This window comes from Akanthomyces muscarius, chromosome 1, assembly GCF_028009165.1.
Source record: "Akanthomyces muscarius strain Ve6 chromosome 1, whole genome shotgun sequence".
Taxonomy (NCBI): domain Eukaryota; kingdom Fungi; phylum Ascomycota; class Sordariomycetes; order Hypocreales; family Cordycipitaceae; genus Akanthomyces; species Akanthomyces muscarius.
Window position 1 is genome coordinate 6,301,534 of NC_079241.1, and position 25,504 is coordinate 6,327,037.

Below are 25,504 nucleotides of genomic sequence, written 5' to 3' on the forward strand. Positions count from 1 at the left end.
AAGGCTGCATAGAATGCTGTCGGGGGCTGCGCCTCACCACCCTAACGAAAACCTAATCAGACGACTATCTCGCCCAACTCCAGTGCCCGTCGCTGATCTGCACAGAAGTCGCAGCAGCCGCGGATGGTCCCTTGGTTGATGACTTCGGGGACAGAGCACTGAAAGTTTGATGCAGAACAGCAGGAGCATTTCAGCCGCGATGATTTGTCTACTGAGGCAGCACATGCAACTGCCAGGCCGCTCCATCATTTCGCAGCTCAGTGGGGAGAGATGCGGGGTCCAGAAGGCGGGTGATGATAGAACCACGTCGTGTTGGGGCTGTCCCAAATGAGGCGTCAGCAGCGCGCGCTATCGAGAACTTAGAAGGCCAGCCCTCTGTCGCCTCCCTTTCTATTTCGTTGGAAGTTGTACGTCCCCGGCAACGCCGTTCCCCGCAATGTGCGAATTGCCCTACAGAAATGGGCACTGGCGAGCTGTCGTTGGCAGCAAAGTCGCGATGCGACAGTTTTGGAGGCAGACTTACGCAGAAAGCTGGTAATAACCGAGTCGCTAGCGTGCGACGAGGTGATACTGTCCAGCCGTAAAAAGCAAGGTATCGCTACACCACCATCCAGCTGACCGGTACAAAGCACCATATTGCGGGAGGCCCCCGGGTCAGGTAGCGAGCTCAGCTACGGATACTGAGAATAGGACTCCGGGGGCGTATAGTGAAATGGCGTTTTCTGCTGACGCGCCCCTTCAAGTCGCGATTCCATTTTGGGGTCTGTCGTCCGGACTGGCGTAATCTGTGCGCCGGGGGGTCGGTTCCAGCCCATAAATGATGGCCTCAGCGGAGGCGCCAGTCAGTTCAGGTGTCCAGCCAGGCGAACATATTGCTGGCGCATTGTGCACCAGCAAAGACCTGGTGCTCTTGAACGGGCGCAGTCTGAAATGTTTGAGTTGCGCCGGCGGCAGGGGAGAATGGACAAAAATCACAGCGACAGCGACAGCGACAGCGACGGCGACGGCGACAGCGACTACCGACCACGTCTCGCTTTCCCTAGGGCGCCAAAACTTAGCTCTCAGCAGTTGCTGGCGAGGCTGCTTCCCAGTCCAATGGTATCTTTGACTAGCAGCAGCTAGGCGGGAAACGGGGGCGGGGTTCACTGCCTCGTGGATCAACTTTAGCTCCCCTTGCCAGGCCCCTAACCTTTCTGTGGTGCCAAGATCTGTAGTGCCCAGATGCTAAATCTAGCGACTCGTGGCTCCCACAGCTCAGTCCGGGGCAAGCCCTCTGCTGAATGCAATAGCCAGCCGTGCCAGCTTCGCTGTTCGCTTGGTCGCCATCCTCTCATAGAAATCTCAGGCTTGTTGCTGAGAAGAATTGGTGGCATGACTTCGTTTTTAGCTGAATCGGCGAGGCCGTTCTTATCTCTGCATTGTTGGCCAGAGGATCCAGTGCATCAACCAAGAGTACTGATACGGGTGGCCCCATCGTTCTGGGCTATCGCGACGGCGCGCTCGGCCTTCTGGAAGGGTTCTTTTATCGCTCAAAGCTGCAAAAGGCTCCCCAAGTTGACTGCTCCGTGTGCAGTGCCCAGTGCTCTTCTTCCAACGCAAATGATAAAGTATGAGGACGCATAAACGGCTTGTGAGCCCACACCACCCACATTGTTGCGAGAGTCAGGACTGTGATGGACCGCACCAGCCAACTTCGATTTTGCCCCAAAATGTCACCACCGGCCGCCTCCAAATTCGACCCGCACCCCCCTCATGGCACACCCCATTCCCCCATCCAAAGTCCCCTGCCGAGTCAATATGGTTCTGATTGTCTGGCCTCTTGGCTTTCAACGCCACCGTTTCCAGGTGCCCCAGGTGCCCCCAGTCTCGAACTCGTTAGCCCACGAGCCGACTCGGGAGCAGTATGACAGAACTCTGGACGGGAAGTCCATGTAGCTTCCTTGCATACATGCATTCATTGTAGCGTTGTCCGACCCTCCCAGCCAAGCTTCCAGCTTCCCGTGCGGCACCTCCGTTTAAGAGGCGTCTTCCCCCCCCCAACTTCCGCATCGGTTTTTCCTTCCAGACTCTCCTTATTCTTCCTCGCTTCCATTGCTTCCTCTCTCCTCCGTCACCTCCTTCGTCTCTCCCATCTGTTGCTCTTCAGTTGCCAGAAAGCACAGAGCTACCCATCATGTCTGGTAAAGACGGCGTTGTCGCCTCCGAAAAGGGCGATTTCGTCCCCGAGTATGAAGGCACTTCCCAAGTCCTTCCCAAGGAAGCCGGCTCTGCTTATTCCGAGGAGAGCTTCCTCACTCGCAACGGCCTCACTCTGGACTCTTTCAAGCCGAAGCACTATGGCGAGGGAATTGTCGAGCTGGACAGACCGCTGAAGGGGCGCCATTTGCACATGATTGCCATCGGTGGTTCCATCGGTGCTGGTTTCTTCGTCGGTTCCGGCGGTGCTCTGTACAAGGGCGTAAGTAACTTCGGTGCGCTGCGGCTGTATCAACCCGTGCGGCTTCGCAATGGGTGTGCGCTGCATGTTCCCGTTCAACCCTCCAATTGTGAACCAAAAGCGCTGACGTGCATCCGACTACCAGGGTCCCGGTAGCGTTCTCATCGATTTCTTGATTATTGGTGTTATGATGTTCAACGTCGGTATGTTTTCACTCGTTGCACCGAGCTAGTACTTGTGCCAGGGCTGCCTTGGACTCCGCGACGCTCCATTTTGTCGCTTAGATCAATCGCTAACCACACTTCTCGGTAGTCTATGCTCTTGGTGAGCTCGCCGTCATGTACCCTGTCTCTGGTGGTTTCTATACCTATTCGACTCGCTTCATCGATCCTTCCTGGGGCTTCGCAATGGGCTGGAATTACGTCTTCCAGTGGGCTGTTGTATTACCTCTCGAATTAACAGTTTGCGGTATCACCATACAGTATTGGGATGAGAATACATCGCTTGCTGTTTGGATTGTCGTCTTCTTGGCCCTGATCATCATCATCAACGTCTTTGGCGCAATCGGTTATGCTGAAGAAGAGTTCTGGGCCTCTGCATTCAAGCTCGCAGCCACGGTCATCTTCATGATCATTGCCCTTGTTCTGGTTCTCGGCGGTGGCCCCAAGGACGGCGCCTACAGCACGTACCAGGGAGCCAAGCTTTGGTACAACCCCGGTGCTTTCAAGAACGGCTTCAAGGGTTTCTGCTCCGTCTTTGTCACCGCTGCCTTTGCCTTCTCCGGTACTGAGTTGGTCGGCCTGGCCGCCGCGGAATCTAAGAACCCCGTTCGCGCTCTTCCCGGTGCTATCAAGCAGGTCTTCTGGCGTATCACCCTCTTTTATATCCTCGGTCTTTTCTTTGTCGGCCTTTTGATCAACTCTGAAGACAAGGCGCTGCTGTCCAACTCCGCCTACGCCGATGCCAAAGCTTCGCCGTTCGTTCTTGTTGGAAAGTATGCCGGCCTCAAAGGATTCGATCACTTTATGAACGTCGTCATTCTCGTTTCCGTTCTCTCCATTGGTGTTTCTGGCGTTTATGGTGGTTCACGCACCCTGACTGCCCTTGCCCAGCAGGGATACGCCCCTAAGATCTTCAGCTACATTGACAGATCTGGCCGTCCTCTTTTCTCGGTTCTTATCATCATTGCCTTTGGCTTCCTCGCCTTCGTCAGCTTGGCCACCTCGGGTGCCGTTGTTTTCGACTGGTTGCTGGCTCTCTCTGGCCTCGCCGCTCTGTTCACCTGGGGCTCGATTTGCCTGGCTCACATTCGATTCCGCTCTGCTTGGAAGTACCACGGCCACACTCTTGATGAGATCCCTTTCAAGGCCGCTGGTGGTGTCGCCGGTTCCTGGCTGGGTCTCTTCTTGATTTTTATCGTCCTCATTGCCCAGTTCTATACTGCCGTCGCGGCACCCATCGGCGAATCTGGTCTCGGCACTGTTGAAGGCTTTTTCAAGTCGTACCTTGCACTTCCTGTTGTGCTCTTCTTCTGGGCTTGTGGTTTCTTGTGGAAGCGTACAGGATGGCTCACCCTCGCCAAGATGGATGTCGACACTGGCCGCCGTGAGCTGGACTGGGAGGAGATCAACGCCTATCGGGCAAAGATTGCTGGCTACCCCGCTTGGCGCCGTCTTCTTCACCACACCTTCTAAGCGTCGTTGCTGTTTCGGATGTGGCATGCGTTGAGTTGTCGATTGCGTTTGCGTCGTGTGTGTGTTGGTGTGTAGAGGGTGTCTACAGGGTCGCGACTTTTCTACGTCGGCGCCCTGTGCATTGATAATTATTAGCTGTACAACCTTTTTAACTTTATACCACTTTACAAAGATGAAATGAAGATAGTTTTTACCCATCGCTTTTCATGCCTTGTTTGTCTTTGTCATGGACGTTTGCGTGCACCAAGGAGGCAAGGGTTCCATAGATTCGCTTGCTGCGGCTGAGTATCGAACGCGGCAAACCACTTTGTCTGCCGAAAGATTGTCTTGTTGAACCCGTTTATTATTGTGCTGCGAGTTGAGCAAAGCAGTACTGAATGCGACCGTGCCTAATGTGGGTGGTGGCTGCCTTTTGAGATGAAGAGAGGACAGCGCTGTGGTCCGCTAAAACCGGTTGTCGGCCCGCTGTAACGCCAAACAGTCGCCATAAGTTGTCAAGCCTTGCGCGCCCTACATGTCAATATGGTCTTTCTCGCCCAGCATATGCGGGCCCCTCGGCTACAATAATTACCAATACTCGGCTCTCGGAGCTACTAAGTACGTCTTTTTCTGAAACTGCTGAGTAGCCTAGCTTCATTACGGACCTGTTCTGGAGTCGTATGGCGACACGGATGGAACTGGCGCTCGGGGGTAGCAGAACCTGATACCTCGCTGGCGATCTCGCTGCACGACTCTCAACAGTTAGTCGAGTATTGCTTTATGCTTAATTAACCACACATATGCTCAATAATTGCTTTTTAATTCTACGTCCCAGACAGGGTTACTCTTCTTCTACCAGCTCGCGAACATCTGCGACAGTCGTTCTAGCCATGTTCTTGAGCAGTATACGGTCATCGGCTTCCCTATATCTATCCCACGAATCTAGGCCCTCCTTTGCCTGGATGCTCAAAGTTTCGTAGCCTTGCTTGATGACGTCAGTCACCTGCGTCGTCGTTAAATTGCTTGGCTTCTTCTTCCCGCCGCCTTCAGTCAGCAGTTGCTTGTAGTGGGTGCTGACATTTATGAGAGTATCAATCGAGCTGCCCACCCGTTTTCCCAGTCCGTAGTTTTGTTTGAACTTGGTCAAGATTTCACCGCTTTCCACGACTTTGTAGAACAAGTCATCATACGCAGCTGGTGTTGGCAGGAAAGCTTCGCCAGCTGAGAGTGACAGCGCAAGCAGATTGACGACATGGTCTACAAGTGTATCCATGTGAGGCAAGTCTTTGAGATCCGACGTGTAAGTGGTTAGAAACCGGACTAGCGACAACATGGACCTGAAGAACTCCGCCCAATGGTAGTGCAATCTCGTGCGCGACCGCGATACATATGAGATAACCCGGAGTAGAATGCCTAGGCACAGGGTGTATAATGCCACATCAAGTCTCTTTCGGAGGTTGTGGTTGATACCGTCAATCATGGTGTCAAGCAGCGAGCATGCCAAGACTCGCTCGCCTTTTACCAGTGGCAAGAACGGCGCCCGGTGCCGACAGAGGCGGACAGCCATCTTAGACTCCTCGTTGCACAGTATCTTGCAGATGGATTGGTCTTCTATGAGAAGCCGGAATACCATGAGATTCAAATGCGCGTAGTATGTGGAGCGGTGCGACAAATGCGCATGTTGAAGAAGGTAGGATGTGAGAGACAGGTATGCTGCCATCGGTCGCTCTGTTCCCTTTTCGCTGGTGGCAGTCACAAAGCTAGTACAGAATAGTTTGTTGGCGTGGCTAAAGTCATAGGCAGCTAGCAACACTGCTGCCCGCTCCTTTGGACTGGGCAGGTCAGATAATGGTCATGGTTGCTATTGAGAACGAATACTCACAGTTTTGTAAACATTTGTTTCGCTGTCTCGGCATCGTAAATCGGTTTCTTTTCTTGCTTCGGACCTGGCGCAATAGCACCAAGACCTAGCATCCCCAATGCGCTGCTGAATGTCCAGCCTTCCGGTAAATCATCCTGAACATTGAGGTAGTCGGTACGAGTCACCTGACAAGCTAAACCGATGCAATTTACGATCATTGTTATGGCTCTTTCATTGATGAAATCGTTCAACCGTAGCTGGTACGGGTTCTGAAACTCAAACTTGTTGTAGTTGGCCAGCAAGCTTAGAAGGATGAGAGGTTCTAGCACCATAGCGGGGGACTGGGTATCTTGGATGAACTAGCAATATCTGTGTCAGTCAAATGTGCGCGCAGTAGAGAAGCTTCCGTGGCTCACCTTCATGACCGCGGGAAACAAATCCCTTTGTATCATATATGTAAGCAACGTCGTTTGGTATGCGCCAGCTGTGATGGCCAGCAATACACCGATTGCCTTGTGTCGTAATTCCACTGTCATGAGATAAGCACTTGGGCATCAAGACACAGGTTCCACACGCAATACATACAGTCGTCTCCAGTACGGATCGCTGCGTCTAAAGTGCTAACAAAATCTGTAAACACAGGATCGATGCGGTCCAGTCCGGCTAGTACCGCAATGATTGCCGAGCTCGGATGGGCATATCTTTTTGCCAGAACGCAGGACAAAAAGACTTTTAACGTCTGCAGAAATATCAGCCTCTGCCACGGTATTCGCGTGCCATCCAAATTGGCTAACATCCAGGGCGTTTTGCGGCGCGCTGCCACGGCCAGACTTTAGGGCCTCGATCGCTTCGCTAAAGAGCTCTTGTGACTGGCCCTCCAAGGCCAGCATGTCCGCCGGAGAAATGTCCTGCAGCAGATTCCTCAACGTCGCAAGATCCGGCTTGAGGAGAAAGAACTCCCTCCAGAAGCCCCTTGACTGTCGTGCCTCTTCGACATCCTGTATTGTGCTTCGAGGTCAGTCGCGTCGCAAACGTAGTCGGGCTGGAGCGCTGTCCGCACCTGTTTTTGCCAGGAGTAGTCAGCAATGATGCGGCCGATGGGAGTGCGCAATGGCTTACCTGAAAGAGCTCGGCATATAGCTGGTTGATTTTCGGAGTGAAGACCTCTGGCTGAGGCTGCCGAGTGAGCGGTGACGCCTCCATGAAAGGCGACGTTGACACGCAGTTACGCACAGCTTATGATGGACGTGCGATAAAGACAGACAGAGGCCATTCGTGTGCCAATCGGGATAGTTCTAGTGCTGCTTTATTGCATCTGTATCTCCTGTGGCTAGTCATGCCACTTGTTCAGAACAACCCCTAAAATAGCGCTGCAAAATTGCCTATATGGGAAAAGTCTTGGCTGCGGCTACACACAGTGCCAATGATGCGTACCACGCACTATACCACAGCTATAGTATACAAAGTCGGCACAGTGTGCAAATGTGACTGCGCAGTGAAGTTTCATGTTTTCTCTTAAGACTCGTACGTTGAATGAGCATCAGACTTTATTTTTAAAAAATTTAGCAAGATTTACATAAAATAAGGTATACTGTATTCCCAACCGAGTCGAAACGAAAGCATTCGGGCGAGGCACTAGTTCGAACGTGCGTTGGAAGCTGTCCTTCAGGCAGCTAACACACACCTCTGCAGTAGAAATGCAAAAGACCGTCAAATAACAGTCCGAAGATCTTGCATCTAGACAAGCACACCAATTCTAGTTGAGCATCATTGATCGAGCTGCAGGCAGCTGGTTCGCGTATGCAGCGGCGCTGCAGGGTAGGCCAGGTCTCCTGCCCGATTTGCCACATTCGCCACGAGCAGGATACCCTACACCTTTTAAACAGGCGGCAAGATGGCTGATGGAATTGAGGAATATTGGAGGAGTAAGTGCTTGATACTCTGCACAACAGTTTCCCACGAGTCAACATGGCTGTACCGAAGATCCAAGCAGCTTTGTGATTTAGTGAACTGACAGTTCCGGAAATCGGCGCTCACATGCACTGCTTAGTATCTGTGGCTACACAAACTATACATATTGAAGCTCTTGACGACTTGGTTCTGTTGCCCAAGGGTTGTTTAACTCTGACGGAGTTGAATCCAATCCTGGCTCTTCCCTGCCCATGGACTTCCCGACGCCAAGAGGAGAGGGTTCAGACCGCGGCGCAACACTAATTCAGCCACGCAGTTACATCTCCCCGGCATCATTTACATGAAGCCATGTCCGCGCACCGCGTTCTCAGGAGCTTGTAGCTGCCGACCACGGAGAAACGCCGAGGCGTAAAAGCCACAGAGGGGCGTGACAGGCGTCCCCTGCCTCCGATCAGCGGTGGATGCACGCGCAGTGTGCATTCGAAGTTTCTGACTAGAAAATAAAGCATGCTCAGCATCAAATACGAAGGCCAATCTGCAGAAAAGAGGCGCGCAGTGCCCTAATCCTTCCAAAGGTGTCCCTGTCTGTTTGAGTCAAATAGCGTGGCGCCTGCATGGGCTCAGGGATCTGGTCTGACAATACGTTTGTATTTTCGCGGCTCTGTCGGGCCAGCCCGGGCAGCGGGCCGGGCTCACAATCACGGCAGGCAAAGCTTCCAGGTGATAAGTGATAGATGTGCCTGGTTCCTGATCAACGGCTGGACAGAATGGGTTGGGACGAGGTGGGGGAACGAGGCGGTGGGCGACTTGTCGCTGGGGCTCTGCAAAATTTATTGAGACAATGAACAGCAGGACGCAACGACTTGCTGCTTTGGATCAAATTTCATACGCAGCAGCTTGAAAGGATATTATTGCAAGTAGTTGATCTGGTATAAAAGACGCAACTGTAGACCATTGATGGCACAACTACCGCACAGACGGCTCAAACGCTGGGATCGGCAAAGAATGAAACCCACACCAGTAAATACCAGTACACGAGGAGTCGAGATTTCTACAGGAACAGGACGGAGTATCTTTTAAAATTGAACTTGCCGCAGAGTCGGCGCGATGCTTTCCGTGCAATCTTGCAAGACGAACGACAGCCGTGTCCGCCCAGGCCGTCTGTTCGTGATGGACCAGGTTTGCACGGACAATACCGCTTGCCCCGGTTCTTGGTATCTACAAGATTCTACTTTCGGCCTTTCCAAATGGAAGTGGAACTAATATGTCCACTTGCTTGCCCAGTTGCACGTTGCTTGCCTGGGGTTCGGGCTTAATCCTTCTTTTGCGCGGAACTGACTTGTCCTGTCTGGCAGCCGCAATATCCTAGACACGAGCGCGCCACATGCCTTGTTCACGGGTTGACGGGCAAGACGCGGAACATCACGTCGGTGTATCCTTCTGCCAAGGTCTGCTGAACAGGGGACGAGTTATGGGAATACGCAAGCAGAGCAAGGGCCACACGCGCACGGCCGCTGCGAGATGTCTTTTCTCTACCCATAATTGCTCCCCACACGCGGATAGCGGACCTCGAGCCGGGGATGTGGTCAGGGGAGCGGCCATTTGCTCCGTATTCAGAGTGGGAAAGTGATGGGCGACAGTTGCCATGTGTACCAGGGAAAAGCAGAAAAGTCGGGACTAGGATGTTGATTGAGTTTTGCAGGGGCCTTGGTTTCCCAATCACATGCGAGGTGAAGAGAAAAGAAATGTCTTTGTTCAGGGGCGAAGGATTCACCCGCCAGGTCACAGTGCAGATCTCTCAAACATCAAGGAAAGGAGCAATGACAACATGAGATACAAAACCGTTGAAAGCCAATGGTATCACCAATAAAACGTGTACGCGACGGAGCATGTCGTGACCAGGGTGGCTGAGACGTCACAACGGCGCCGAGACCGTCGTGATAGCGTGCTGAGACCGCAAACACTCGTGCAGAATTACAATTTCTTTTCAAAAAGAAACATGAAGCTTCGGAGCGACACACCGAGGGAAGCCTGGTGCCGCGGTGCGTAATTGCCACGGCCTAAGTCTTGTCTCGGCGAGATGTCAACCAACCGAGCCTTCTTGGCGTATTATTTACCGCGTCGCGTCGACGATGCCTTGCAGCCTTCTAAAAGACTTTGGCAACTGACGAGATGTCAGTCCAAATTGGCGGAAAGATTGTTTCACATGACTCGAGTATCGGACGAGATCAGTCCATTTGACCAGGCGAGGCCGCCTTTGGGCAGTTATTTGAGAAATGGGGCAGAGCCGTTTGAGATGCGTGGGGGCACTCGTCTTTGCGCCAGCGCCAACCACTATCACTGCCATCTGCTGGCCAAGGTCGCTCCGAAGATGCGGCTCGCCCACCTTGTACTATTTGAGCACCGAGAGCCAGAGAACTTCAACTGCCGGGCATGCGCTGCATCAATCTTTTGCAGTATGGGGCTGGAATGGGAAATACAATGCTACGGTGCTACCGGACTGCCCTTTCTTCATTAGTGCCAAAGTGCAACAAAGTGAGACATTCAATATCCGAGACATGACAAGGGCCTTGTCCAAATTCTCCGGCAGCGCCTACCGGCACTTTGACCAAGAAGTGGTCATGACGGCTTCTTCATCACAGTCAGGGATGAGTAGCCTCAGGTTTCCCTGATTGTCCGATGAAAGACGAGAAAATGGTTGAAGACTTGATATGCTCACCAGTCCTTGCTCCCCATACAGTTTCCACATGTAGTGATTGGCACAGGGATGCTGCTTGGTATGCGATAGAGCACTGCATGCCACCCACAAATCGTAGCAATGCGCATGCGCCAAAAGATGCAGTTATTTTGCCGATAGCCCTTAACACAGCAGCAAGATGAGCCAGGTTCAGTGAACTTGGTTGACGCGTCGGAGCTGGGGCGCAGCCCGAACGGTAGCTGCGCTCATTGGCTCAATAAGTATGATTAACATAGCCTACATGGTCCGAAAACAGGTCTCTTATGCCGCGACGTGCCAAGCCAGCGAAAGCTTGTTGTCAGGCCCAGGACGTAGAAGAGACGAGTCCAGGCAAAACCCCGCGAGCACGGACAGGTACATGTCCATTGATTCCATGTTGATCGACTTCATGACGATGGCACGGCGGCACAGGAATACAACCTACTCCAATTTACCCTGGATAATGCAACAGAGTTTATATCATCTTTCATGCATCCCTTCGTCCGGCTGCTACCTATATGTTCAAATGGCGGGGAAGTTAGATATTCGTTATGCCTGAGCGTCCATCGCTTCTGCATGACCCCAGATGACCCCATCAACGTGACAGAACCGGTCCCTTTTGCTGTCCCTCCGTGATCAGACGTCTGTTACAGATTTTGGGAACGTTGTTATTGCCATGTACAACATCCCAGAGGAACCTGCGCTAGTTTGCGTCTCGGAGGAGAACGAATAGATGGATATTTCACTCAACCCGAGGATGCTCGACGCAGACCACTACGAATTGCCGAATGCAGAGAGTACCTACAGCCAGTGCATAGATCGGAGCTCACATGATAGACATTTGATCGATGTATCTCGATGCGCGGCGGACTTGTGTCGGAGAACGCTCCAGTGCAAAGTAAGCAGCAATGTCCGACTCGCGGCGATACAACACCGCCTCTTCGACAGTCGCCAAGTTTTGCTCATATCCTTCGGCTACAGAACTCAACTGATTCGTCGTTGGGATAGCGGGTGGTTGATTGCGTCAGAAAAGTAAACACTTTACCAGTGAATGCATAACCCCGCGGTGCGCACCACGGATGTTCTCCGACCGCATCACCAACTTGGAAGCGAGTTGGAGTAGTTACCAGTTCGCTTGTCTTGACCGGGAACGCCGTGATTTGCCGGCTTATATGTTCTTTTTCTTCATGTTCTTTCGTCACCGTTCAGCTTGATACTTGTGAATGCGCACTAACCCTTTGTTGGCATCATACACGAGAAGCCGTCCGCCCCATCCACCCTCTTTAAAAGATCGACAGCCAGGCACCAAGGTTTAAAGAGATTTTCAAGGCCCAGGCTTTTTTGTTTTAGCGGCCGCCCGATAAACTCGCCAAGGAGAAAATTATGCCTCGGCCGTTTCCCCTTTTTGTTTCTTTTCCTGCCTACGGGTCGATTGCCGGATCAGAGGAGGGGGCCAGCGTAAGCAAGCAGGGAACCAAAAACCGGGCCGAGCAATATGCGTAGCGGAACATCATCAACTTCCCGTGAGGAAAGTGTGTCTAGTACACACACGTCGTCACGTGTTTGATGTAGCCGACTACGTTGCTGGGACCAGAATGAGACTTGTAAGATTGCGACACGCGATTGACAGGATTGACGGGACACGGCGCGCCGTTGACGGCGTCGGAACATGACAGGAGGGGTCTCCTATGTCTTTTGCTGCGCCGTTTTCTGTTCCTGGCCATTCCGAATGCCGAATTGTCTCATCAGGCGCTCCAAGTATTGGATGTTTTTTCCTTTCAAGTACGAGAGGATCCATATCGAGATGCAGGCGCAAAAATAAAAGACTCAAAAATAGGCAACGTAATCGAAAAACTTTGGAGCTCGTAAGGATGAAATCCACTTGCTCTTCATAAAGGCTTATGCCTATTCGTCCATCCATGACGTGTCTCCTCACCCTGTCACACCCTGCCGACCGGTCTTTCCATTGTCTTGGGTCTCGCTCCCATTTGCTCACGCTGATGCTGCTTTGAATCTTGGCACAGTCCGTCACTCTCACGCGAGCAGTCCCCAGATGTGCAAGTGCCTTATGCCATACCAAAGACGGTTAACAAGAAAAGGCAAAAGCATAACTAGAACACGAAAAAAAGCCTCTTCGCTTAGCTCCTGCCGTTTTTCCCTGCCTGCTGCTACTATGAAGGTTTTCACTAATCATGAAAGGCTGGATGCTAAAAAAAGGAGCATAAACAAGGCGAGCAGGGGATCCAGAGAGCTGGGCCGCGCCATGTAACGCTACGCGTCCTGTATGTGCAGTAGCGTATGGAGGAAGACAGCTGCTGGTCCAACTCCTTTTGTTTCTCCAAAGTCTCTTCAGTTCCAACCAGAGGTCCAGCTCGAGTCGGTAATCTTGATTCCTGCTTCAGTATCAAGAAGCCAGGGTTCAAGGTAATTTCGATTGCTGAAGAACAGAGGGCGCAGCAATGAATGCGAATGCTACTCCGACAAGGTTGAACTGTCTGTGCTGATGTCTAGGGCGTTGCCGCTACACCCCCTTTTCGGCGAACCACCTTTTATATTTAGCACATCTTTAGCAAAAAGCGCGCCAAGGACAGGGGTAACAACCAACGTCGCCAAGCTACCGTTTTATATGAAGCCTGCTCTGTTATTACACAGTAGCTGCTCCTAAAAGCTGTTGCTTCTGTTCTAATTACAGGATGTCCCAGGCGTTGGTTCGTGTGCCAACAAATTAGGAGAAACCATGGCCCAATTTACAATCGCGCCACGGCGAGCTTGCGCTTGCGACCATTGCCTAGGCTAAGGAGAACTTTCAACAGCAGCGGGTGATGCTGCTCTGTCCAGTCACTTGCTGTACAGTAGCGTGATTCCCCAGAGCCAAGAGAAGCCACGCAGCTAGGCGCTGCTTGAGTTTCGGCATTGGTGGTCGGCCGCTGCAATGCAAAAGGATGGCGATTTTTGCCGCGACTCCAAGATGAACAAAGAATGGATGCCAACCAAAGTGAGGGCTGTGTTGGTGACACTGGCGTGCCGCAGAGAGCTTAAGGGCGTGAAGTAAGCTATGCTCTTGAGATTCAGTAGCATTACTACATATCTTCAGGTCTTCCCGTGAAAAGGCAACCACCGGTATACCAGCCATGCCCGGTATGCCCGCAGCCGAGCAGAGTTGGCTGCTACCGACACAGGCTAGAACCTGCGGGGCACTTCTGCTACTCTCTGCTGGGATGTGCGAGAAGACGAGCATGTTGGCCTCCCAGCATCCTTGACAAATCCATCCGCCATCGCTGCGCAGCGTCGCATGTCGAGGCAAAGCGGCTCACAAGTACAGCACAACTCCGTAGCTTTGGCAGCTTGGCTCTGCATTTAGCATTGGCTGGGGTCATGCAGGCGCAGGAATTTATGAAAAAATCTTGACCTCGGCCAAATTTGCGCGATTGATTTTTCCTGTGCCAGCAGAGGACATTTCTCCGCAGGTTCAAGCGGGAATCCGGACTCAGGCTCACTGCGCATTGCCCGCCGGAAGTGAGCCGGTGCTGTTCCTGTGCATGGTTCCACGCCAAAAACACGCCACATTTGGGCTTGCATTAGCACGGAAATTGTTTTCTCTCGACTGCCAGTGTTTCTTGTCTCGGGCGCACTAGACTTTCTTTTGTCGGATACTGGCCTCATGTCCTTGTGCCAGTCCAAAGAGAGAGAGATTCGAGGCGTTGAAGGAGCGCAAACGACAGCCACGCACTATTTTTGAAACGATTGGCTGTCACCTGTTGACAGCACGCCCGTTCGCTCGGCTGATCAAGATGTGCCCAGGCACGCTGATCCACTGCTTGGTTGGTCGGTGGTCGCCTCGTTGCCTCGCACTTGTACCAAGGCGCAAGCCTAGACTCCGAGGCGGCTCCATAGGATGGAGCCCTTCTCCAATCAAAAAAGTGACGACAGTCAAACCCTGGCAACAGAAGCACGGAAATATGAAGCAGCGGCGCTCACAGAGTCCCCGAGTGCGTTGCCTGTGGTACGACAAGCAAAGTCCAATCAATGCTGGGCGTCCACAAGGCGGCTGGGCCTGATAAGAGGACATGTCAGTCTGTTCTCCAGTTCGAAGAGGTGGCAACAGCCTTTGAACAGGCGTGGATGTCGTAACGTGATCAGCCGAGTATGCGGGTACGGGAAGAAAAGGTCGGGCCCGGCAGATGGTGATAAGTGACACAATATGTTGCCATTTAATGCTCCGATGCGCGCAAAGATGGAGCTCTGCCTGCATGTACGTCGCCTTTCGATGATGCCATATCTCTGTCGAGCAACCCTAAGAACTACAAGGCTGCTTGACCTCTCTTGCTGCCAAGTCACAAGAAGTGAGCATACCTAGCGGCCAAACACGCGAGATCACTGCATCTCAAGTGAAGGTTATTTCTGGTGCCCGCAGCCGCCATTGTGGCGGGGCCGGATGCATCGCGCACGGTCTCGCTGGGTGAGGCCACTCAAGACAGCGCATTGGATGTCGTGTTACTGAAGCACACAGCTGGCTTGATGCAATGTAATAGTGTCACGGTTGCATCACTGCTTGCCGGGGAAATTACGCCGTGGATAAGCATTTCTCACCTGACGGTGTCAAACGTTTGCCTGATGAGCCAAGATGACCGATTGGAGCACAAACTCACATCGCGACGTAAGAAAGTCACCGTGTCTAGCCGTGGACACAAGATATTAAGCCAGGACTACCAGACCACCGCTTTTGACCCAGTAAATAGGTGTAGGTTTAAAACAACGGGTGTCGCTCTGCGTGACAGTGAGCAAGGCTGTGCTGATGAACGAGCAACTGAGGTGCAATGCGAAAGGGCTGATTGAAGCGGCGCTGGGGAAAGGCTAGCTCTCATCTAATCAGGTACGAATATGTTAGAAGCCTGACCAAGAGCAAGAGCGTCGGCTTCGGGTTCAGCATCTACATTGCATTGTGCTTGAAGTCTTCCTGCAAAGCCGTCAAAGTTGCACCGTAGAGTGGTAGCCAGGCTTTCGCTGCCAGGGTGGCATTGGCCTGACCAAGCCCACCGACCGGGACGGCGCTCGCCAGCGAATGGAAGCGTCGCGGAAGCCGCTGCCGCCAGAGCCCTCGCCGTCGACACCCACTGTGGCTAACAGCTAGCCACCAAAAGGGCTAGACATCGACCTGACTTGTGTTGCATCGAATCACCTACTAACCCGTAAACTGTTACATGGCGCACAGTGCATGATGGTGCCATTTGGTGGTGGAGTAATTCGTCACGAATATCGCAGTAAAAATATAGTAAATTCTTTTTTTAAAAGTGGAAGCCAGACGTCGGGAGTTGTCTCGAAGAGAAGCTGAGACGGAAATGTCGTGGTAATCACACAGAGCGCGTTTCTGACATGCTGATTTGTGTGGCCGTACTTCAGATGTTAGATGCCAAGGGCTTTGGCGTTTGAGCCTTGGCTGAGTTAATGTTGGCTCGATACTGATAGAACAGATGACGCATGGGGATTTGGGATTGACGTATGCCTATTTTGTATTATTGTCCATTTCCAGAGCAGCTGCGAGGCTTCGAGAACTCGTTGACATCACCTTGGGGTAGCCTCTAGCGATGCTGGTTTTCTCCGCACTCACAATTTTTGCAAGGTCGTTTGGATCCGTTAATAGGACTGGTGCCCATCCACCCATCCTAAATACCGTCGAGAAGGACGAGGATTGATGCTGCAAACTTGATGCCGTTCTGTGCACGGGCCCTTCTCCACAGCCGGGGTACATGGTCGGAGAGAACAGGCCCAGCTGCTTGCAGGCAATAGCGCAAAACACAGTACAAGGCAAGTGGCCACTTGTGTAACAATGGTTACAGCCTCATCTACCGGTGATATTTACTATTCAATTTACCATGACAAAACAAGATCCACTGCCGTATGCCGAGCAAGAGAGGCTGGTGCTGATTGTGAATGACAGGACGACGGACTCAGCAAGCACGACTGTGTTGTGGCGCGCCGAAGGCCAAGATGTAGCGTATGATCAGTCTGCTGTGTGCTTCTTGCAAAACAAGAATTGTCGTAAAGTCTTCTTCCAGGGAGTAGATCAGACGAGGTCCTGAGACGACTCGTGTAGTGGGAACAGACCATGGCATTGCTGCTACTGGCTGCTGGGGCGCGCACGACACTTATACACTGCTCGCGAATACCGGGAGCAGAATAAGGCGGCTGTACAATACCAGAATTCTACATGCCGAAATTATCTGGCTTTTCGAGAGGTAGAAAGTAATAACAAATCAGTCTCGGATCATGTCATGATGGCTGAGCACATCAGGCCCGTGAACACGGTGACACGCTCCTTGGCTTGAAAGTCGTGGTCGTGGTTGCGGACGCAGCGTCCAGCGGGGACAAAAAAGCGACATATGACAGAACGCAGAAGGAAGTCAAGAAACCCGGAAAGAACATTACAAAAAGCAAGTCCCCTCAATTGGCGAGAGGAGACCAGTCAACAGTGAGCGATACTCGCAATGGCTGTGTTTCACCGTGTGCCAAGTGTCTGAGCCGTTGGCGTCCTTGGGTGAGGCGTTACTTTGGCAAAAACAAGGCGTACACACAGAGGTGCCACCTTTATGTCTTGCACTGTCTTTTTTTTTGTGCTTGGCCCCAAATGTAAGACTAGTGTGCGTTGAATTGGTTCCCTTGTTAGGGCGCCCGCCGTTGGAATAACGAGGCGCGGGGCTTCGACGTCACAAGAAAGATACAGTTGTGCACCAGCAACAGTGGCATGGTATCTTTGAAAAGGGGGTGACGTTGCCCTTGCGGCGAGATGAATTGCGACTCAGGTTCCATTGCCCAAGGCGACCTGTGGCGGACCATTTTAGCTCATCCCTCCACGGCAGTGTATGCGTGGATGCGTGGCTGGCAGGGAACAGCGTTGTCTGAACTGTTTGTTGGAGAGCGAGGTCAACTTTCCTTTTTCCTGGCAACCTGGTCCTGGCATTTAGCTTGGATGCCATGGTAGATGCAGAAAATAAAGGAGACAAGAAACGCCACTGTCAATGCCAAAGAGTAAGCAAATGTGGCCTTTGCGCGAGCATTACCTTATTCTCTCATCCCAATCTTTGAGATTGCCATGTTGTGTTCAGAACGTTGCGGCGCGATGGTCACCCACCTGTTAGGGAGCGACCCTCCGCGCACTGTACAATGGTTCTTCGCACATCGCGGCAGGCATTCCAAGCCTGAACGCTTGCGAATTGAGTAATATTGAGCTCTTGACCAGGCCTCAATGCTGAATAGAAATCACAAAAAGGACATGGTGCTGCTGGAGTTGGCGCATAGATGAAGCTGGTCTGATACAGAGGTTATGCTCGACGGTCATGCAGTATATCCTACGGAGTACTGGCGGCTCTATCGTGGTGGAGCGCAGGGCCGTCCTGCTTTCAAAAAGGGATGCATTTGCGCATGAACGCTGTGTGATGATGAGCCTGCTTCGATGACCAAGCGGATGGCAGCAAAGAGACAGCGCTGCCCCTTGCAAGGAAGCCAGAGCCAGGTGCCAGGAAACCTGGGTAGCAGCAAAACAGCTTCGAGACCTTGAGGCTAGTTTGGGTTTAGCGAGCGCTCTTGAAAGCGCGTTGCTTCCCCTTCCCTTGGGACGATGTGGAGTACAAGGCGGTTGACCCCCTGGCCGTGGTAAGTCCGAATTAGACCCCCTTCTGGGGCGTTGTTGATGGCGGGACAATGGCAGTCAACCTTTCTCCAGACGGTACGGATAGACTGCGTTTTGACATCGCGATCCACCGTGCCGGCATGTCTTGCGAGGTCTCGGCGGGGACGTAGGGAAGAAATGACAACTCCACAGCGAGCAATGTCTGTATTTGGGTGTATACTTGTAAACGGTAGATTTGGTTGTATCGTGTACAACGGATAAAACTGGCCGTGGGAATGGCAGGATGATTGATTGACGAGGGTCGAAGCTGAAAGGCACCGATGCATATACCAGTAGAAATGATCTTTTTGAGGCTCGTTTAGGTTGAGATGCTGAAATGCTGGCCCAGCTGAGGCAATATTATATGCACTCTTGGACCGCCACTGCAAGTCGCAGGTGAGATGCAGGATGGGCCGTCTCAGTGTGGTTGGTGATTTGCTTCTGATGTCTGTTAGTGAACTGCATGCGTTTGCATCGGAGTGGCGTTGGGCTGAGGCACGACTGGGCCAAGCGACACGAGCAGAAGCAAGCAATGAAAAAAGGGCATCAATAAGAAAGAAGTCAAGTTGATCACGGGAAAATACCCACTTGATAGAGTGCTTGGGCAGGATTGCGGGAGCCAAGATAGAGCTTGGCCTGCACTGTGATGGTATCTGCCCAGTGGTGAGGGCGTGGTGGTGGTGTGGAGGAAGAGAGGATGCGAGCTTTCATCACGCTCTCGGGACCTGGTTGTGGCATTGGAGGCTACAGTGGCACAGTCAGTGGTGCTTGTGCGTGTCTGGCTGTGTTTCTTAGCGGGTACAGCAGGCACCGCCTACCAAAAAGCAAAGAGAGAGGAGACAGAGGGGCAGAGCGCAGCGAGCAAGCTACAGTGTCACAGTGTCTCCAACACATCCCTTCTCCCTCGCCAGCCACAGAGCTTTTCTTGTCAGCAAACTTTTCAGTCACTCGATTCAATGCTAGTACGGAGTACGGAGTACCGTAACACGTAATAAGCTGGAGGCAGGAGGCACGTCGGTAGGTGGCTACCGGCTTGGGCTGGCCCGCATACATGTACCTGGAAATCGTATTTTTTCAGCAGCATGCAGTGTGAAAGACTTGGCCCCATGCATGAAGCAGCTGCAGGCTGCAGCAGGAACACCGGCTCTCGATCCCCATCTCCGTATTTCAGTTTTCCACGCCAAGCCAGGATCGTGCATGACTACCTACGCAACAGTTGCGATTGACAGTTTTATTGTCATCACTTGGATGAGCATGACGGCGTCCATCAACCCAACCCAACCCACCACGCCTGACCCGCTGGTGGCCACAGCGGACGGGAGGGGCCTCTTGGTCCCTTGTGCCCCTTGTCGACGACAAGCGGTTGTCTACCGCTACTCAGTTCGTCAGGGTCAGGCTGTGCCCTGCCCTGGCAGGGTCGGCGAGGAGTCTAGGCTGCGAGGGCCAGAGGCCCCCCTCCGGGTCCTCCCATCAGTCGACTCGGCGTTCAACTGGGACGAGGGCACAGCGATCCCCCGCCCGCCCGTGGAGCGCCAGGGCCCAGCAGAGAGAACTCGAGCATTTTTTTTTTAGTGGGAGCGGGAGACGCGGCGGCGAGGTTTGTTACCCAGTCCAGTCCCCAGTCCCTGGTAACTAGCGGGTTGGCGTGTGTTGGTGGATGCTGCTAGCTGCTAGCTCGGGAAGTCGGCCTTTGTACCAGTACACTTTTGGCAAGGCGACGAGAATGCTCTCAGCACTGGCGAAAGAGACAACAAGCAGGCCTTGGTCGAGCTAAAGTAGTCTTCTCCGTAGCAGTACCAGCACCTCCATCTCCAAGCTCCAAAGCTCCGAGGAACAGGAACAGGGCCGCACCAACGAGCCCACTTTCCCACTGCCTTGGGTCGGCTCGCTTCGTTGCCCGGCGCCGTGGCTGGCCCATCTGCCCTGTACCTACCTAATGTGCTAGTTAATGTGCCACTGTGCCTGGAGCTGCCCCCAAAGTACCCAACTCGGCATGTACCCATGTACCTACGGTACTAATCTTGCCTACCTTACCAGTGGCAGTACCTGGATATCTCTCTCTAGGTAAGTACCAGTGCCTCCCGGTAAATAAGGCAAGGTAGGCCTACCTACCTACACTACTCCGTACTTGCACCTCTTTCCCCCTTCCTTCTTTTCTGTCACGACCCTCTCTCTCTCAAACCTGGCTCCTCTCACCTCTTTCTCTTTTTCCTCTCTCTTGCATTCCAATCCGTTTTTAACGTCTTTTTGTAATCTAGTGCATTGTGTTTTTTTTCGCTTTCCTGTGAGTATTACACGCTGCGGCTTCTTCCTCTGGCCCCCCATTCCTTCCCGCCGGCGCGCCTGCTGTGCTGCCACCCGTTTGCGCCACCTGCGTACGGGCCGCCTCAGCGCTCTGGCGCCCCCCCCAACTCGTGCGCTCACCACCAAAAAAAGCTGCCCACCCGCCAGCGCTGCGATGCTGCATTCCAGTTGTACTGCCTCGCTATACCCAACGGCCCTTCTGCCTCCTCATTCCAGACGCGCATCCACCTCGATCCGACACAATCAACAACTTCGCGACTCGATTCCTTGTTGCTAATCATTTTCTCGCCTGCTGCAGTCCCAAGCCTCATCTCTCCTGCTCGCCACATCGCGCCTAAATTGCACTCCGCCGCAATCTCCCTGCCGCTTCCTTCCTCCACCACCCACCAACACACGGCCTAATACCACGACGACAGCTACCACCGCTCGCAGGTAGCTAGTTCTCTACGTCGACTTACACGGCAAATCGAAGCCGCCGTCTATAATCACTTGGCCATACCGGCTTTCCACCCTACGACTTTGCCCTCCTAGACAACTGGCCCTCGTTTTGTCCATCGACAGAGGCCCGCCGATTCCGCCCTCTCTCGCGACGCAGGTTGTCTTCTGGCGTGGCTGTCGACTTTCGACTCGCACCACTGCCTGACGACCTGCCCTGTTGGTATTCAACGGCTGCCCTCAACGCCATGCTACCTGAACAGCACGGTCGAGCCAGTCTGCAAGTGGCTCCCCTCGACCTGGCCAAGAGTTGCTCTCCGTCGGCAGTCAATGGCCCTTATCAGGTGCACGGCAACTCTTCGCAATCCGCACAAATGACACCTCCCGCTACTCCCAACGGCTCGCAGGAGGACCTTTCGCCTGAAGCACCTCCCATCTTCCACAACTTCCTCAGGGCTTTCTACCCCTTCCAGCCGAGCCATGCCGCTACCGAATGCAGCGTCACTCTGCCTCTAGAGGAGGGTGATGTTATCCTGGTTCATTCTATTCACACCAATGGTTGGGCGGACGGCACCTTGCTGGTCTCTGGCGCTCGCGGCTGGCTCCCCACCAATTACTGCGAAGCCTACGAACCCGATGACATGCGTGCCCTCCTCAAGTCTCTGCTCAACTTTTGGGATTTGCTACGAAGCACCTCGGTCGACGACAGCGAACTCTTCAGAAATCAAGAGTTTATGAAGGGCATTATCGCTGGTGTCCGGTTTCTCTTGGTACGTCCATCTGCGCCCGTTTTGGGCCTGGTTAAAATGACCAACTTGCTAACAGTCTATGCCAGGAACGCACAAACTGCTTAAATAGAGAGTCTGTCACAGTTCAGCGCAACGATTCTCTGCGAAAATGTCGAAAATCGCTACTGGCCGAACTTTCCTTGCTGGTAAAGACAGCCAAGCGTCTGCAGGATTCCCAGCGCCAATACCCAGCCGAGGACGTTAATGACGTCGTCGATGAAATGATTCTCAAGGCCTTCCGCATTGTCAACAAGGGTGTCCGCTTTCTTGATGTGCTCGAGGAGGATCGAAGAGCACGCGCCCCTGCGTCCGTCACCGTCATGGCCACAGTTCAGGAAGAGTCATATGTGCCCCCGACACCGCCAGCAGAGAGGGCCATCTTCGAAGAGCAGCGAGGCGAGACTGCATCCGAGGCTGGTTCACGAGCCCTCACAGATGACACGAGTGCCAGCGTAGCAAATTCCGACCTGAGTGAAGCAATTCACGCCTCACAAGCCCAATGGAACCAGCGCCAGTCGTCTCTCAACCAAGCTCCCACCCCCGCCAACCACAGAGCGTCCCAAGGCAGCATCTCACAAAATCGATCTTCTGCTACATTTGCCCACCGCGTTTCCCTGGCCGGGCCTTCTCCTCATTCACGCCCTGGTCACCTGATCTCCGAACGACTCAACTGCAAGCACGATAGATTCCTCTCTCACCTTGGTTCTTTCATTGGAAGACTGCACTGGCACTCACCTTCCCGCATGGAGTTGTCCGAGTCTGTTGGCCAGTCAGTCTCGTCGGCGGGTGAGCTTCTCACAGTTTTTGATGGCATTCTGGCACATTGCAATGTATCCCCCCCTGCTCTACAGCTATCGCGAGCTGCCTTTCTCGACCGTTCACATGGGCTGGTCTTCTCGGCGAGGGACATTCTGGTCCGTGCCGCGTCTCAAGACGCCGATGTCATAACCTCTGACGATACTTCTATTCTACTTGGCTCCGCTACAGACTGTGTCAAGGCTGCTGGAGAATGTGTGGCCAAGGCAAAGGCGACGATTGAACGAATCGGTGACTTTGAGTACGACCTTGATGGCAGTGCTCTTGATATTGACCTATCTATACTGAATGTGGTTCCTCATGAACGCTCGCGCACGCCTTCCGCAGCTGAGCCATGTCCTTCCGAAGCTGTCAGCGCTGCTGACTCTATGCAAACCACTGATTCATACATACCTGTCCGTCGGGAATCTCTCAACCCCCTCAACAACAACTCTCAGAACAACCTCGCTTCCTCTCACACCACTGGCACCAAGAGTGGCTCGCCAACTTCTTCTCGACCATCATCTGCGAAATCCACGACTGAGGACGGCCCCAACTCTACGGCCTTTGCGAGGCGCCCCAGTCTTCCCCCGTTGCCAAAGCTGACCACAACTTTGCTACCTCCCGACGCCCATCACCATCTTGACGGCTCCGCACGCGAAAGTGACAGCCACTCTGCCCGATTCGATGCGGTTGCAGCTTCCAGCGCTGGCAGTAGCACCACTTACCTAAGCAGAGACTCGGAGGCGAGTATGATTTCGCAAACATCGACGAGAGCTACAACACCGGACCACAGCTTGGCTCCTCGAGCCAAACAGTCCATCTCCGACATTAGCTCTGCCAGCACGGCGATGGCTGACGAAGCAGATGTGGAGTCTCGACTTCTCGAAAAGACGTTTGCTCACGAGTTGATGTTCAACAAGGAAGGACAGGTTACCGGCGGTTCCCTGCCCGCCTTGGTTGAGCGCCTGACAACACACGAGTCTACTCCCGATGCCACTTTTGTGTCAACCTTCTTTCTCACTTTTCGTCTCTTTTGTACGCCCATGAAGCTCACAAAAGCTTTGGTCGAACGCTTCGACTACGTGGCCGACGCTCCCCATATGGCTGGGCCCGTGCGTCTGAGAGTATATAATGCTTTCAAGGGCTGGCTGGAGTCGCATTGGAGGGACTCGACTGACCGCGACGCGCTCAAGGTCATTATGCCGTTTGCTGAGGGCAAGCTGGCCGCAGTTCTGCCGTCTGCTGGACGAAGGCTACTGGAGCTAGCGATGAAGGTCTCTGGTCAAGGCTCTTTGGTCCCTCGCCTCGTCTCCTCCATCGGCAAGACCAACACCGCCATCGGGCAGTACATTCCCGCCGAGACGCCGCTGCCGTCGCCTGCTGTTTCGAAGCACCAGCAACATCTTCTCAACGCCTTCAAGGCTGGCAATGCTACTCCGACCATTCTCGACTTTGAGCCTGTCGAACTGGCCCGCCAAATTACGCTCAAACAAATGAACATATTCTGCGCTATCATGCCGGAAGAGCTGCTGGGCTCTCAGTGGATGAAGAAAGGCGGCGCTGAGGCGCCCAACGTCAAGGCCATGTCATCTCTCTCGACGGACCTGTCAAACTTGGTCGCTGATACGATTCTTGAACATCGCGAGATCAAGAAGCGCGCTACTATCATCAAGCACTGGATCAAAATCGCCCACCGATGCCTGGAGCTGCATAATTACGATGGCCTAATGGCAATTATCTGCAGCCTTAACAGCAGTACTATCAATCGTCTACGGAAGACCTGGGACGCCGTTTCGCCGAAGCGCAAGGATTTGCTCCGCACACTGCAAGAAATAGTCGAGCCCTCTCAGAACAACAAGGTCCTTCGCACGAGACTTCACGATCACGTACCACCTTGCCTGCCGTTTCTGGGCATGTACCTCACGGATCTCACGTTTGTGGACATTGGCAACCCTGCTACCAAACAGATGTCGCTTGGTACCGAGGGCCCAGAGGATGGTACTGGGGGCCTGACGGTTGTGAACTTTGACAAGCACACTCGCACGGCTAAGATCATTGGCGAGTTGCAGCGTTTTCAGATCCCATATCGTCTGACAGAACTCCCTGATATGCAAGACTGGGTCACGGCGGAGATTGGTCGCGTCCGCCAAAATGACCAAGGCAACGTTCAGGTCAGCTACTACCGCAAGAGTCTGCTTCTCGAGCCTCGCGAGGTGCGCAAGGACGTAGAGCCACCGACCCCTGTCACCACCACTGGCGCTGTTCGCGGCGATCTCTTTGGCTGGATGACCCGCGACAGAAACCACCACAACGCTACGCCGGCACAGGTATAAACCTGCTGGCAAAATACGACAAACGGAGCGCATGACTCCTTTTCAACTCATCGCACATACCATTTTTTCATTGACACTTATTTTTCGACATTGATACCCTAGCTTTTACTCCATCGTTTATATCTTTTATTGTATTTCACTCGGTCGACTCTGGATATATTTTCTTTTTTACGACACAATCAGCGAGAGGCGGACGATTTCTGCCGCGACACTAAAGCAACCTTTTCTCTTTTACTTTTGGGCACACGATCTGCGGATATCTTTATTCCAATTTTTTTTTGGAACGGCGCATGATGGGAAAGGAACGAAAATCTGGTGATTGGAGGGAGGTTGGGAGCTGTGGTTATGGATTTACATGGACATCAAAGTCGAATGACCACACAAACATGGACGAGGAGGAAACTATGTTACTACAAAAGCTATGCCTAGAGAATATGGCACGGGCATACCGTACACTGCTGGGAGCTACTGGGCGGACACTGTCTTTTTCTGTTACAACGGCCTCTTTCAGCATGGAGCATGGATAGCAATCTGGTGGACGGTTTGTTCGGCGACGGGATGTCTTTTATGCGAGCGCGTTTC

At 53.1% G+C, this 25,504-nt stretch overlaps 6 protein-coding genes across 6 annotated transcripts; 3 read left to right on the forward strand and 3 right to left on the reverse strand.

Moving 5' to 3' along the window:
* Positions 1 to 208: 208 nt before the first annotated feature.
* LMH87_007139 (uncharacterized protein) lies at positions 209 to 635 on the reverse strand (the record flags this gene model as incomplete). The annotated part of the gene is made up of 2 exons (XM_056192179.1): positions 209 to 318; positions 524 to 635. 2 exons carry the CDS (start codon positions 633 to 635, stop codon positions 209 to 211), a joined length of 222 nt encoding a protein of 73 aa, XP_056060424.1.
* Positions 636 to 2,173: 1,538 nt separating this feature from the next.
* Positions 2,174 to 4,131, forward strand: LMH87_007140 (uncharacterized protein; the record flags this gene model as incomplete). The annotated part of the gene is made up of 3 exons (XM_056192180.1): positions 2,174 to 2,458; positions 2,583 to 2,640; positions 2,750 to 4,131. 3 exons carry the CDS (start codon positions 2,174 to 2,176, stop codon positions 4,129 to 4,131), a joined length of 1,725 nt encoding a protein of 574 aa, XP_056060425.1.
* Positions 4,132 to 4,951: 820 nt separating this feature from the next.
* Positions 4,952 to 7,174, reverse strand: LMH87_007141 (uncharacterized protein; the record flags this gene model as incomplete). The annotated part of the gene is made up of 8 exons (XM_056192182.1): positions 4,952 to 5,143; positions 5,219 to 5,942; positions 5,993 to 6,126; positions 6,184 to 6,330; positions 6,388 to 6,500; positions 6,557 to 6,710; positions 6,766 to 6,969; positions 7,091 to 7,174. The coding sequence occupies 8 exons, from the start codon at positions 7,172 to 7,174 to the stop codon at positions 4,952 to 4,954; spliced, it is 1,752 nt and encodes a 583-aa protein (XP_056060426.1).
* Positions 7,175 to 18,624: 11,450 nt separating this feature from the next.
* On the reverse strand, positions 18,625 to 19,002 carry LMH87_007142 (uncharacterized protein; the record flags this gene model as incomplete). The annotated part of the gene is made up of 2 exons (XM_056192183.1): positions 18,625 to 18,705; positions 18,853 to 19,002. 2 exons carry the CDS (start codon positions 19,000 to 19,002, stop codon positions 18,625 to 18,627), a joined length of 231 nt encoding a protein of 76 aa, XP_056060427.1.
* A 1,255-nt stretch (positions 19,003 to 20,257) lies between these two features.
* Positions 20,258 to 20,970, forward strand: LMH87_007143 (uncharacterized protein; the record flags this gene model as incomplete). The annotated part of the gene is made up of 3 exons (XM_056192184.1): positions 20,258 to 20,328; positions 20,523 to 20,548; positions 20,867 to 20,970. The coding sequence occupies 3 exons, from the start codon at positions 20,258 to 20,260 to the stop codon at positions 20,968 to 20,970; spliced, it is 201 nt and encodes a 66-aa protein (XP_056060428.1).
* Positions 20,971 to 21,251: 281 nt separating this feature from the next.
* On the forward strand, positions 21,252 to 24,922 carry LMH87_007144 (uncharacterized protein; the record flags this gene model as incomplete). Its single annotated transcript, XM_056192185.1, has 2 exons — positions 21,252 to 21,773; positions 21,839 to 24,922. 2 exons carry the CDS (start codon positions 21,252 to 21,254, stop codon positions 24,920 to 24,922), a joined length of 3,606 nt encoding a protein of 1,201 aa, XP_056060429.1.
* Positions 24,923 to 25,504: the final 582 nt, after the last annotated feature.